Source organism: Nannospalax galili, unplaced genomic scaffold (genome assembly GCF_000622305.1).
Source record: "Nannospalax galili isolate Female #2095 unplaced genomic scaffold, S.galili_v1.0 scaffold336, whole genome shotgun sequence".
In the NCBI taxonomy this organism is placed as follows: Eukaryota; Metazoa; Chordata; class Mammalia; order Rodentia; family Spalacidae; genus Nannospalax; species Nannospalax galili.
The window spans coordinates 1,589,218-1,602,308 of NW_008343385.1; the positions used below are offsets into that span (position 1 = coordinate 1,589,218).

General features: G+C 36.6%; 1 protein-coding gene across 1 annotated transcript in view; it reads right to left on the reverse strand.

Annotated features, from left to right (window-relative positions):
* Positions 1-840: 840 nt before the first annotated feature.
* Positions 841-13,091, reverse strand: part of Lrrc9 (leucine rich repeat containing 9) — a 93,676-nt gene continuing 81,425 nt past the window's right edge. Inside the window, exons 30-32 of the mRNA XM_008839494.2 lie at positions 12,603-12,743; positions 3,966-4,110; positions 841-863 (exon numbers count right to left, since the gene is read on the reverse strand). Coding sequence (XP_008837716.2) covers positions 841-863; positions 3,966-4,110; positions 12,603-12,743 — 309 coding nt within the window. The remainder of the gene's footprint in view (positions 864-3,965; positions 4,111-12,602; positions 12,744-13,091) is intronic.

Consider the following 13,091-nt stretch of genomic DNA (forward strand, 5'->3'; position numbering starts at 1 on the left):
CAATTTAAAGAACTTTAACAAACAAGCAAATTCAAACCTATATTTGATTGATTTGTGATGTTTTAGACAATATCACATAATTTAAAAATTCTATTTCAAGAGAAATATAATTATTAACGGTCAAAACTATCCACTCAGTTTGAACATGTCTTCTTTTCAACCCAAGACTGCTTGTAAAATCGTATGGCTATAGACACAATGAGCAACACCTATATGTAGTGTGACTCTGCTCTACTTCTTAGGCTAGAAATGACCGCTTGCCCACGTAGTTAGATAAGAATGAGCACTCATGACCACTTTTTGCATCTCAAAACCATTTTTAGTGTAGACCTCTGGAAAACTCAACTAGCAAAACTTACTAATGGTTCTATTTAATGAGACATATTATAATTTTACACAAGTCTAAATGAGTAGTTTCTACAAGTGAAAGTACACTTATTTCCTAAAATTACCTCCCTTAACATCTTAGCATGATAGGCCATGATAAGACTTGATAACTAACTCTAACACTGAAGTAGGCATTTGGATTTCTAGAATTTGTTTCATGTCAGGTCACTTTTATCTTCCTCAAGTGTTGTGTGATATTGTGGTTTGTGATTTTATAATACAGAAATTGAGCCAAATGATTAAAATAACCATACAAAAAGTTTGAGATGACATTAATCAAATTCAGCAAGGGTGATGGATTGCTGTCATATGGAACTGAAGTGCCTCAGCCATATAAGTAACTTTTTTTTTACTGACTACTGTCAACTGGCTTTTGCATGACTACTAAAAGACGTGTTTCCTGGTTTATGCTTAATGCTTATATCTCTTCAAGCAATTATATTCAATTTATTATTAGAAAGTTGCTCCCAGGAATTATATAAGAAATAAGGTACTTATGAATCACATAATCATGACTTCTTTTTTTTTTTTTTTGGTCTTTTTGAGTCAGGGTCTTCCTGTAATCCCAGCTGTCTTGGAACTCTGGCCTTGAATTCACAGAGATCCACCTGCCTCTGCTTCCTGAGTGCTGGGATTAAAGGTGTGCGCCGACTTCTTAATGGTTCAGATAACAACATAATTCTGCAGTGAAGAATTTTGTATTTTATGTGCTTTTAATTTCCAAAAGGCAATATGAAGGATATAATCTTATTTTGGCTATTTAAAAATGGGGTCAGGCCAGGTGTGGTGGTGCAGGGTCTTTAATCCCAGCATTCAGGAGGCAGAGACAGGTGGATCTTTGAGATCAAGGCCAGCCTGGTCTACATAGTGAGTTCCAGACCAGACCACCTGTAGCTACAGGGAGACCCTGTCTCAAAACCCAAAACCCAAAACCAAAACCAAACAGCAACAAAAACTGAGTCAGCCTGAATATTCATCAAAACACAACTGATTATAACCAGGGAGCCCATGCAGCAAACTACAAAGAAGTTGGGAGTGGGCAGTTCTTGGGAATTCAGGCAGGGAGGTGCATTGCAGTGGAGTAGGTGCCAAATGAGAATTTAGGGATTTACTGAGATTAAGCAGGGCTCTAGCAGTGCGTTCATATAGAGGCAAGGTAAATGGGAGTTTTAGGAAAGCTTTGAATATTTATAGAATCCTTTGCCTTCACAATTTCAGAGATTTGAATTTATTTGCTATTCAAAATGCAAGTAAAGTGTTTTGCATATTCGAGAGAAAACAATAACAAGGAGTTGCCCTGTAATTACTGCAGTGTTGCCTCACTGGTGAGCATTTCATTTTTTTGAACGTTATTGGACCTTAACTGTCATTTTAAACTTTTGAATTATGATGCAGATCATAATTGGCAAAGGTCTCATGTATGAAGGAAAAGAAGTCCTATGTTATCTAAGAGCTTTTTCTAAACAAAGTAAATATATAACAGCACATGATCATAGTCACTATTTTTATACATGACCAGCAAACTTGGACAGTTTTTTTTAAAATGTGAAGAATATTAACAAAACACAGAGAGCTTTACCTTCCTTCATCTTGTTTGATCTGGTGGTACGTTTGTGTAGTTGTAGATGCAATATTCTGATGTGATAAAAGAGTAGGAGAGAGATTTATCCCTCTGAGTTGCCGAAAAGCTATTTCAGTATGGACACTCCCAGGACTGTTTTTCAGAATCCTTCCAGTCTTGTTTTTTTTGTCTGAAATTAGGAATTAAGCCAGTTAAAGTTATAAAACAGTTAAGAAGCATTAAGCAGTAAAGTTTAGTTGTCCTTAAGCTGAATATATGCTATGCAAGTTTTATAATATGAATTCCAAATTTCAAATAAAAATAAAAGAGTAGGGTTGGGAGTGTGGGCACAGCAAAGCAAGAGTATGGAGAGGTCAAGATCAGTTTGGACTACGTAGCAAGAGTCTTCTTCAGAAACAAACAAACAAGCAAACAAGTATGAAGAAAAAGTAACGAAAACCCTATTAAATCTGTGTATATGGTTAGCATCTAGTTATGGTTTATATTTTTGCAAGCTAATCAGCTTATCTTTTACAGGTAATTGTTAAAAACATAAATATCTAGATCTGGGTGCTAGAACAGGAAAGGTACACATAAAATCAGTCTACTTTTCAAACTAAAAAATTGGGCAGCCCAACTGGAAAACAGAATAAGGATTTTTCCAGAATATCTGAAGGAACTGCTGTATGATGAATCTTAAAGAAAGATGTATCTGAGAAGGAAGTTACAAAGATGAATTCAGGATTGAACTCACGCAAGATATAGAGAGAGAAAGAAAAGAGGGAAGGAGGGAGGGAGGGAAGGAGGGAAGGAAGGGCAGGTTAGTTGGAAAAAAAAAAAAAAACCAAAAAACAAATCATCACCCCGAAGATGACATTATACTGTTAAGGAAACTAAGAACAATTTGGCATGTCCAGTTGTGTGTATACTTCAATCTTTTGGACAAAACCATAATAATCCTCATTATGATAAAACCTTTAGCATAAAGATGTAGAAGAGTGAAAAATAAGACAAAAGTCACAACAGGATAAATTATGCTGGGTTTCATATATATATATAAATGGTGTGTGTGTGTGTGTGTGTGTGTGTGTGTGTGTGTGTGTGTGTGGTGAGTGCCACAGTGCATATGTGGAAATCAGAGGGCAACTTATAGGAGTCAGTTCTTTCCCTTCACCATGTGGGTCCTGGAGATTGAATTCAGGTCATCGGGTTTGGCTTTACCTGTTGCCCATCTAGCCAGCATCTGGGTTTCTTTAACTGTTTTTTCTTTAAACATTGTAAACATGTGTAATCTCCTTCTCTTAGGAAGTTCCTGGATCATTTTGTAATTATTGTGGTCTCAGAACAAAGGGAGAAGTTTAAAGAAATGGGAGAGATGAACTTACAAGAGAGAATATGACTTCTCATCTCCCCGGAACAATAGGCAATAAGGATCTAGAATTAGGGAACAGGCTTGTTCTAAATCCCATTAAAATGAATATAAATTAAACCATTTCCATGTCCTATTCTTTTAGTATACTTCATCCTTTAAAGTCTAGCTCTTAAACTCTTCCCCAACATGAACTTCATGATTTACTGGTGATTCCAAATATCTGTAAGACACCTTTGGTGCCTCTAAGATTCTGTTGTTGCATTTAAAATTTTCTGGTTTCTACTTTTAGCAGAATTCACTAATGAACTGGTTTTGGCAGTTGTTTGTTATAACATACAGAAAATGTAGTAAAACCTTTGCAAGAGGTCAGGAAATACTTGTGCAAGTATCATCAAGTTCATGTTGTGAGAGAACAAACGTTCAATTATAACCTATTAGTAATTGAACAGAATAAATAAAACACTGAAGTCTCTGAAATAAGTATGGCCAAAGGAAACTTGAAAATGTGTAATTTTAATTAAGACATGCAATTTTAAATAACAGTAGAAGTTAAAATGAGATTTCTATTTGAAATGAGATGCTTTTTTGAATTGTTGCTGCTGTTGTTTCTTTGTATTTGTATTCTTTCTGAAACTGTAAAAATACCTTCAACTTCAGGAGTTAAGGTGAAGTCGGGTCCCAAGAAATGGCTAAATCCAGCAGGCAGAATTACGTTTGTTATTTTAACGGGAGAGGCTTTCACTTGGCAGAAGGCTCCACCATCAGTAGGAGAGGTGGTAACAGGAATGAACTACACAATAAAATAAGACAGTTAAGAATATCTTACCTCCAAAACTGAGATCAAACAAGCCCCACTTCACAATAAACTTTAAAGTATTTTTCCATGCTTCTCTAAACTCAGAATTGGATACCAGGCAAAGACTGGAATACTGACAGGGCAGAGCCTTTCAGGCCCCAGAATAGCTGCCCTCACACCTTAGGTCTGCTGTTTCAGACTGCTTTGTACTGATCCCTAGAAGCCAGTGCTCGGCAGACCCTCTGACTTCCAAAAGGTCAGGCAAGGAAAGAGTAGACTTGTGAAAAGGAGATCTCTCTATTGTAATGGCTCTTCTTTTTCTGTGGATAGAAATCTCTGGAAGGTGAGAGGAGTTTCCTCTACATCTTTGTGTTCCTCATACTACTCCATTTGGTGCCTTGCCATTAATGAGCTTTTCAACAAGAAGACGTAAGGAAGCACATGCTAAGAAAAACATAACAATTCTAACAAACTTGGCAGAAACCGGCAAAGGATAGTCACATTGTTAGTTTGCCGGAGCTTAGAGGACTCAAAAGAATTCCAGGAGTCAGCAATGGAGCGGAAGCGGTTTCAGGCAGGGGACTCCGGCCTTCTGTACAGATTTATGCCTATTCTATTTTCATTGACTGTGGCCTTGTTTACACTTTTAACGATGTGAATAATGAACAAGTGGTTCAACTTCTTTAGAGACGCAAGCCTTTGCTATTTGTGTAAGATCATTGATTTGCTCACACTTCAGTAAGCATTCCCAGAACGCAGCCTCAAAATGAGCACCCAGAGCCAGTCCTTTCTCTAAGGTCATTTGTGGAGTTTCTTCCTGTGAATGACCTAGCTTGGTGATAACCTTTTTCATAAACCAAACCCCTAAAATGTTTAGGTTTAAATTTTTAGAATTTACTATTCCCTTTTCTGCTGTTGAAATTAGCGGCAATCAAAATAAAGAAGTCTAAACTGATAAACTGGAAATGTTTTCTGCTCTTGTTTCTTCCGAGCAGCTAAAAGAAGTAATGGCTCAGTTTTGTTCTAGCCATGAATGTAAGAATTACTTTTGAATCCTAAAATATATTTTAAAAACATGAAGATTAAAAATACCTCCTTTATTTTACTATGTATCGACAAATCAAAAATAATTTTAGGCCCACCGTGTCTTGATGCCCCTGCACCCAGACTAGCTACATCCTCCTGCTTCAGGCCCCACACCTACTCTGCCTCACTAATTAGGCCCTCTTCACACTGTCCCTCCTCTCCTACCTTTGCCCTAGACTGCCTCCTGAACTTCCTGCCTGAATCCTCCTGATTTGGCTGCCAGAACCCAGATATGAGTTGGGCCTAGACCCCGTCTCTCCCTCTGTTGAGCTCTTAATCAGCTCGGAACCATCTTTTCCTGCCAATAAAAACCAAAAGCAAGAACCTGAAGCACAGACCAAATAACTATTCATATCTGACCAGAAAGCAACCAAACTATATCAACAATACAAACAGAACCAAACTTCAAATAAACAAAGGCAGTCTAGAATTTCATATCAGACACAAAACGAAAGAAATCCATATTCCCAAACCTCAACCCCAAAACATAGACAATATGAAAAACCAAGAGACTATATCTCCACCAAACCCCACCAGTCCTACAAAAGTATACTACAATGAGAACCACCCAGAGGAACCCCAGGACACAGAATTTAAAACAATCATAAACATGGTCAAAGAATTCAGTAACTTTAAAGAACACACAAACAACTCAAAGACCTGAGAGGTGATAGGAATAAACTGAAGCCTAAGAAAATACGAACATATGGCTGAACGAAGTGACAAAGACAGTGCATGACTTGAAAAGTGAATTCACAGGGCTGGCGAGATGGCTCAGTGATTAAGAGCACTGACTGCTCTTGCAGACAACCCAGGTTCAATTCCCAGCACACACATGGAGTTCGTTAACTCCGGTTCCAGGGGATCCTCTGCCTTCTTCTGACCCCACGGGCACTGCCTGATATAGGTGCACTTACACACATGCAGGCAATACACTCACACACATAAAACAAAAATAATAAATATTTTAAGAGAAAAGTGTATTCACAAAAGAGAAATGTTGAAGAGCACTCAAGCCAAAATGAAGGTGGAATTGAAAAATTCAATAAGCCTATTTGAAATGACAGGAAAAAAATCTCACAAGTAGAAGGAATGAAATGGAAAACAGAATATCAAGACTGGGTGACAAAGCTGAACAACTTGACTGCTTGGGCAAAGAATATGAAAAAGTTAAGATAGCCTAAGAACAGAATATTGCAGGAACTGTGGGACACCATAAAAAGACAAAGTCTGTGCATCATAGGCATAGAAGAAGGGGAAGACTCTCAGGTCAATGGCACTGACCAGATCTTCAATGGGACATAGAAGAAAAATTTCCTAAACTAAAAAATGACATACCTATACAGTTATAAGAACCACACAGAACACCAATTAGACAGAACCAGAACAGAAACTCTCTATGGCATAGCATAGTAAAAATAATAAATACACAAAACAAAGTGAGACTACTGAAAGCTACTAGAGAAAAACAAGTTACATATAAAAGAAAACACAGCTGGGCATGGTGGCACATGCCTTTAATCCCAGCACTCGGGAGGCAGAGGCAGGGGGATCTCTGTGAGTTCAAGGCCAGCCTGGGCTACATAGTGAGTTCCAGGACAGGTGGAGCTACAGGGAGAACCGGTCTCAAAAAGACCAAAAAAAAAAAAAAAAAAGAAAGCCCAACAGAATTATAGCTGACTTTTCAATGCAAACTATGAAAGTCAGAAGAGCTGGACCAAATTATTCCTGGTTCTAAATCACCATAGATGCCAACTCAGAATACGTTACCCAGTAAAACTTTCTATCATAGTCAAAAGAGAAAGAAAAAGCTTCCATGACACAAACAGGCTGAAAGATTCAGGTCCACCAAACCAGCCCTACAGAGAATACTCAAAGCAATACAAAGGACCAAAGACAGAAATGACCATACTCAAGAGGTTACAGAAAGAAAAGAAATGACAGTATAGAGTACAGAAGCACAAAATGAGACTAGGAATACAAAAAGAAAATTAAATGACAGTGAGCAATCCACAACTTTCAATAATAACTACAAATATCAATGACCTCAACTCTCCAATCAGAAGACACAGACTAGTTGAATGGATTAAGAAACATCTATCTGGTTTTTGTTGTTTTTGTTGTTGTTTTCGGTGTTGTTTAAAAGATGGTCATAGGCACCACCTTAGAGTGGAAAGAAATATTCCAAGATGGAAAAAAATATTCCAAGCAAATGGCACCAAGAAACAAAAGGACTTGCTATTCTATCTGACAAAATAGACTTCAAACTAAAATTAACCAGAAGAGATAAATAAGGTCACTTTATTCTGATCAAGGGAACAATTGACCAAGAAGACATTACAGTCATGCACATATATGCACCAAACTCTGGTGCATTCAATGTCATAAAAGTAGTAGTACAGGACTATAAAAAAGAGATTAACCCCAACTCAGTAACAGTGAGGTGAGTTCAATGCACCACTATTTCCAATAGGCAGGTCAGTTGGACAAAGAATAAATAGACATTTGAAATAAATGATATCATACAGCAAAACAACATCTACAAAATATTCTACACAAGCACCAAGGAATATACATTGTACACAGTAGTCCATGGACATTTCTCCAAAATAGACCACACATTGGGGCACAAAACAAACTTCAACAAACACCAAAAAACTGAAATAATTCCATGTATTCTATCTGACCACAATGCAATAAAGCTTAAAATCAACAGCAAAAGAGGCTTTAGTAACTATGCAACCCATGGAAATTAAACATCATACTCCTGAATGATGAATGGATCAAAGAAGAAATCAAGAAAGAAAAATATTCCTGGAACTAAATTAAAATGATAACATAACAAAACATCTGGGGCAAGTTAAAAACAGTCTTAAGAGGGAAAGTCATAGCTCTAAGTGCCTACATTAAAAAAAATGGTGGGCTGGAGAGATGGCTCAGTAGTTAAGAGCATGGGCTGCTCTTCCAGAGGACCTGGGCTCAGTTCCCAACACCCACATGGTAGCTAAAAACTGCCTGTAACTCCAGTTCCAGGGGATCCAATTCCCTCTTCTGACCTCTGTGGGCATTGCACAATATGGGTGCACTTACATATATGCAGGCAAAACATACATACACATAAAAAAATCAGAAAGAATACATATAACTGACTTAATGGTACAACTCAAGAATTTGGAAAAGCAAGAACAAACCAAACCCAAATCTAACAGATGAGAAAAAATAATAAAAATCAGAGCAGAAATCAATGAACTAGAAACAATACAAAGAATGTGAATCTAAGAGCTGTTTCTTTGAAAAGATAAACAAGATAGACCCTTAGCCAAGTAAACTAAAAGGAAGAGCAAATCCAGATCAACAAAGTCAGAGATGAAAAGGAAGGGAACCATCACAAAAGACACCAAAAGATCCAGCACATTATAAGGGACTAGTTTAAAAACCTGTACTCTATTAAATTTGAAAATCTAAACAAATGGACAAAATTTTAAGTTCAGTGAACTCACCAGAGTTAAACCAAGAAGAGATCAACAGCTTAAACAGACCCATTACAAATAGGGAAATTGAAACAGTAATACAAAGCCTACCAACTAAAAGGAGGCCAGGCTCAGATGAACTCACAGCAGAATTTTACCAGACCTTCAAATAAGATTTATAGTCAATACTACTTAAATTATTCAAAAAGAGAAGCAGAGGGAGTACTCCCAAACTCATTCCATGAAGTCAGTATTACTCTAATACCCAAACCAGGTAAAGACACAACAACAAAAGAAAACTATAGGCCCATTGCCTTAATGAACATAGATCTAAAAATTCTCAAGAAAATGCTTGCAAATCACATACAGATACACATAAAAAAGATCATCCACCATGATCAAGTTGGCTTTATTCCAGAGATGCAAGGATGATTTAATATACTTGGGTCAATGAACATAATAAATTATATAAATGACCTTAAAGACAAAAATCATGTGATCATCTCATTAGATACAGAAAAGATCTTTGACAAAGCCCAGCATGTATTTATGTTAAAAGTCCTAGAGGGAACTGGACTGGAGGGAACATACCTCAACATAATAAAACTATAAACAACAAACCCACAGCCAACATCAAAATCATTCTAAATGGAGAAAAACTGGAAGCATTCCCATTAAAATCAGGAACCAGACAAGACTGTCCACTATCTCCACTCTTTTTCAATATAGTGCTTGAAACTCTTGCTAGAGCAATAAGACAAGAAAAGGAAATTGAAAGAGAGCTAATTGGAAAAGAAGAGGTCAAATTATCACTAGTTGCAGATGATGTGCTATTATACAGAAGATATCCCAAAAATCCCACTAGAAAACTGCTAGAAATGATTAATGCTTTCAGTGAAATGACAGATTACAAAACCAACTTAAAAAAAGCAGTAACCCTATTTACATACCAATAACAAGCAACCAGAAAAATTATTCAAGGAAACCCTCCCATTCACAATAGCCTCAAAAAAGAAAAAAAAATCGTTAGGAATAAACCTGACCAAAGACACCAAAGATTTCTACAATGAAAAATTTAAATCTTTGAGGACAGAGATTGAGGAAGACATCAGGAGATGGAAGGACCTCCTATCCTTATGGATTGGTAGAATTAATATTGTGAAAAAGACCATCCTATCAAAAGCAATATACATATTCAATGCAATGCCAATCAAAATCCTCATGACATTCTTCAAAGAATTAGAAAAAAAATCCTAAAATTTATATGGAGTCACAAAAGAACCTGGATGCCAAAGCAACCCTGAGCACAAAGAGTAATGCTGGGGGATTACTATAACAGATCTCAACTATTTACAGAGCTATAGTCATAAAAACAGCATGTTACTGGTACAAAAACAGATATGTAAATCAATGGAACAAAATAGAAGACCCAAACATTAATGCATGCAAGTTCAGCCACCTGATATATGACAAAAGTGCCAACAACACACATTGGAAGAAAGATAGCATCTTCAACAAACAGTGATGACAAAACTGGATCTCTACCCATAGAAGAATGAAAATAGACCTTTATCTATCACCCTGTGCCAAAGTCAACTCCAAAAGGATCAAAGACCTCAATGCAAAACCTGTAAGGCTAAAACTGTTAGAGGAAACCATTGGCAGGACCCTACAAGACATAGGTTCAGGAAAATACTTCTAAATCAGACAACAGTTGCTCAGGAATTAAGGTCAACAATTGACAAGTGGGACTACATTAAACCTGACCAAAGACATAAAAAAAAAAAAAAAGCTTCTGTACAGCAAAGGAAATAACCAACAGAGTGAAAGAGAAACCTATTGCAGAGATACTTGTACATCCATGTTTGTTGCTGCTCTTTTCACAATAGCTTTGCATGTAATGAGGCCCTAGGTTTGATCCCCAGTACCACAAAAAGGGGGAAAAATACAAATATAATGCATATGTATCTTTTAAGAAAATTTCAAATATTGCATGTTATTTATCTGTCTTTTGATGAAGAAGCCAGGCTTTTTTTCCAAGGTCTCATGTAACTCAGGCCAAGAATGACCTTGAGCTTATGATTTTCCTGCCTCCAGAGTGTTAGGATTATGGACATGCATCACCATGTCTAATGCAAGACCATTTTTCATAAGCAAAGGTCCTTTGATTGATTCTCTATTTAACTATCCTAAGAAAAATCATACCCTTAAGGTGTTGCCTACAATTTCCAATATATACATATATGCGTGTTAGTGTGTATCTGTACGTGTGTGTGTGTGTGTGTGTGTGTGTGTGTGTGTGTGTAGAATTTATTTAAAATAGCAAGCTTTTGGGTAGAGAGATGACTCAGCAGTCAAGAGCACTGGCTATTCTTTCAGAGGACTCAGGTTTGATTCCCAGGACTCATACGGCAGCTAACCATCCATAGCTCCTGTTTCAGGGGATTTGGATGCCTACTTCTGACCTCCGTGGGCACTGCACGACACAGCTATACTTACATACATGCAAGTAATACACTCATACACATAAAATTAAAAAAAGAATAAATAAAATATTATTAAAGATATGGAGAAAATTTGAAGACAGCAACTTGTCTAGATTAAAAAAAAAGTTTTCTCTAAATTTTTATCTTTGTTCTTGTATGTTACAGAATTTTTCCCACACATAAGTTGAGGAAGTATGTGTGTACACATGTGCTCAAGGCTGCATGTGAGTGCTTTTTGTTTTGTTTTGTTTTCTGAGGCAAGGTCTCCCTGTAGCCCCATCTGGTGTGGAACTCACTATGTAGACCAGGCTGGCCTCCATCTCACAGAGATTCACCTGCCTCTGCCTCCCAAATACTGGGATTCGAGCTGTGCAACACCACACCTAGCTATGTGATTGTTTTCCAGACTTTCTAAAATATTGAATTTGGTTTTCATAGAAACGTAGAAATCATAATTTAAATTTTGTATTTATAATTCACCTGTTGATTTAAGAAGTACACAACAGTGTTTGAAAAAACAGCCAACATTCAATGAGTATGCAACTCTACTGTTGAAGGGAAGAGTAAACTAAGAGTTGTCTAGTATCCAAGGTTCCATTTCCTTTATGAAGGGAATAAGAAATATCTGCTAATTCAGGAAGTTAAGTGAGAGCCCATGAAGAGGGAACAGTTTTACCTCTTTCTCTTTCAACATACTTTTTTAAAAGCAGCCTTGGTTCCTTGAGTTTAATGGTGTTGGTCTCTCCCTTCTACTTACATTAAAAGTCCACTTTCATCCCGCATCCCACAATCCATCCAGATCTTCATAACGTCTCTCTTGGATAATCCTAAAGGTTTCAACTTATTCCCCAGACTACTCTAGTCTCTTCTTCCTGCAAAGGCTCAAGTCTAATAATTTTATATCTCTGTTAAAAAAATGACTTTCTGTGTTAAATTTAGTCTTTAGAGGATGGTCATGAAGACACAAAGGCGGCTAATTTCCTAAAAGCAAGTTTTTATTTTTTTTCTCTCTAATTTTGTTTCTACTATATTCAGACACATTTTAGGCCTCATGGATAAACCACCCAATAATCCTGAAAATATAAGATTAGCAACACGTATCTCTCTTCTTAGATGAATTGCACAGTCCAGAGAGTTGAGATGAGAATTCCTTCCTTTCCTCTCTGCCTAAATGGAAACTACATTTAGCTTCTACAAAAATAATATGTTTCAGTTCCTAACCTTCTAGCATCATCTGAAATACTGAACAAACAAATATCAAATAATTTGCCAATGTCAATGTGTTATTAGGAAAAAGACCTTCCTTTGCTAGAACTCAGTAAATACTAAGATAATCCACAAAATCACCATAGGTTTAAACATTTAAGTCAAAATGCATATGGTATAACGTTCATTTATAATAATCTATATTAAAAAGAAAACTATAAATAATATAGTTAGTTACCAAATTTTTCTTTGCTTGTAGCTCAGAGAAATGAAATTCAGCTTTTGCCCTATCATCTGAATTTATAGGTATTCCATCCAACAACTGTAAGTTAGGCAGTAGGAATATGAGCACTTGACGATGTACCATTTTTCTACAAATCTAAAGAAAATTAAAAATAACAGTTTATTCCTAAAAAACACTTTAATTTCAAAAATTAACCTTTAAAAGAAAATTTAGGAAAGATGACAGGTAACTACTTTACAATTTTGGATGCTACAGATAAGAACTGTCCATTGTAAAGATTTCTTACTTTCTTATAATGCCAAGTGAAAATCAGAACATATTTTTAAACTAAGGCTACCAGAGATTCTTTTCTTTTCCTTTCTTCCTTCCTCTTCCAAAGGATCCCAGGCTGGCCTTGAACTAACAATCCTCTTGCCTCAGCCTCCTGAGTACTAGGATTACAGGTGTATGTCACCACACCTGGACTTGTCCCCATTTTAAGTC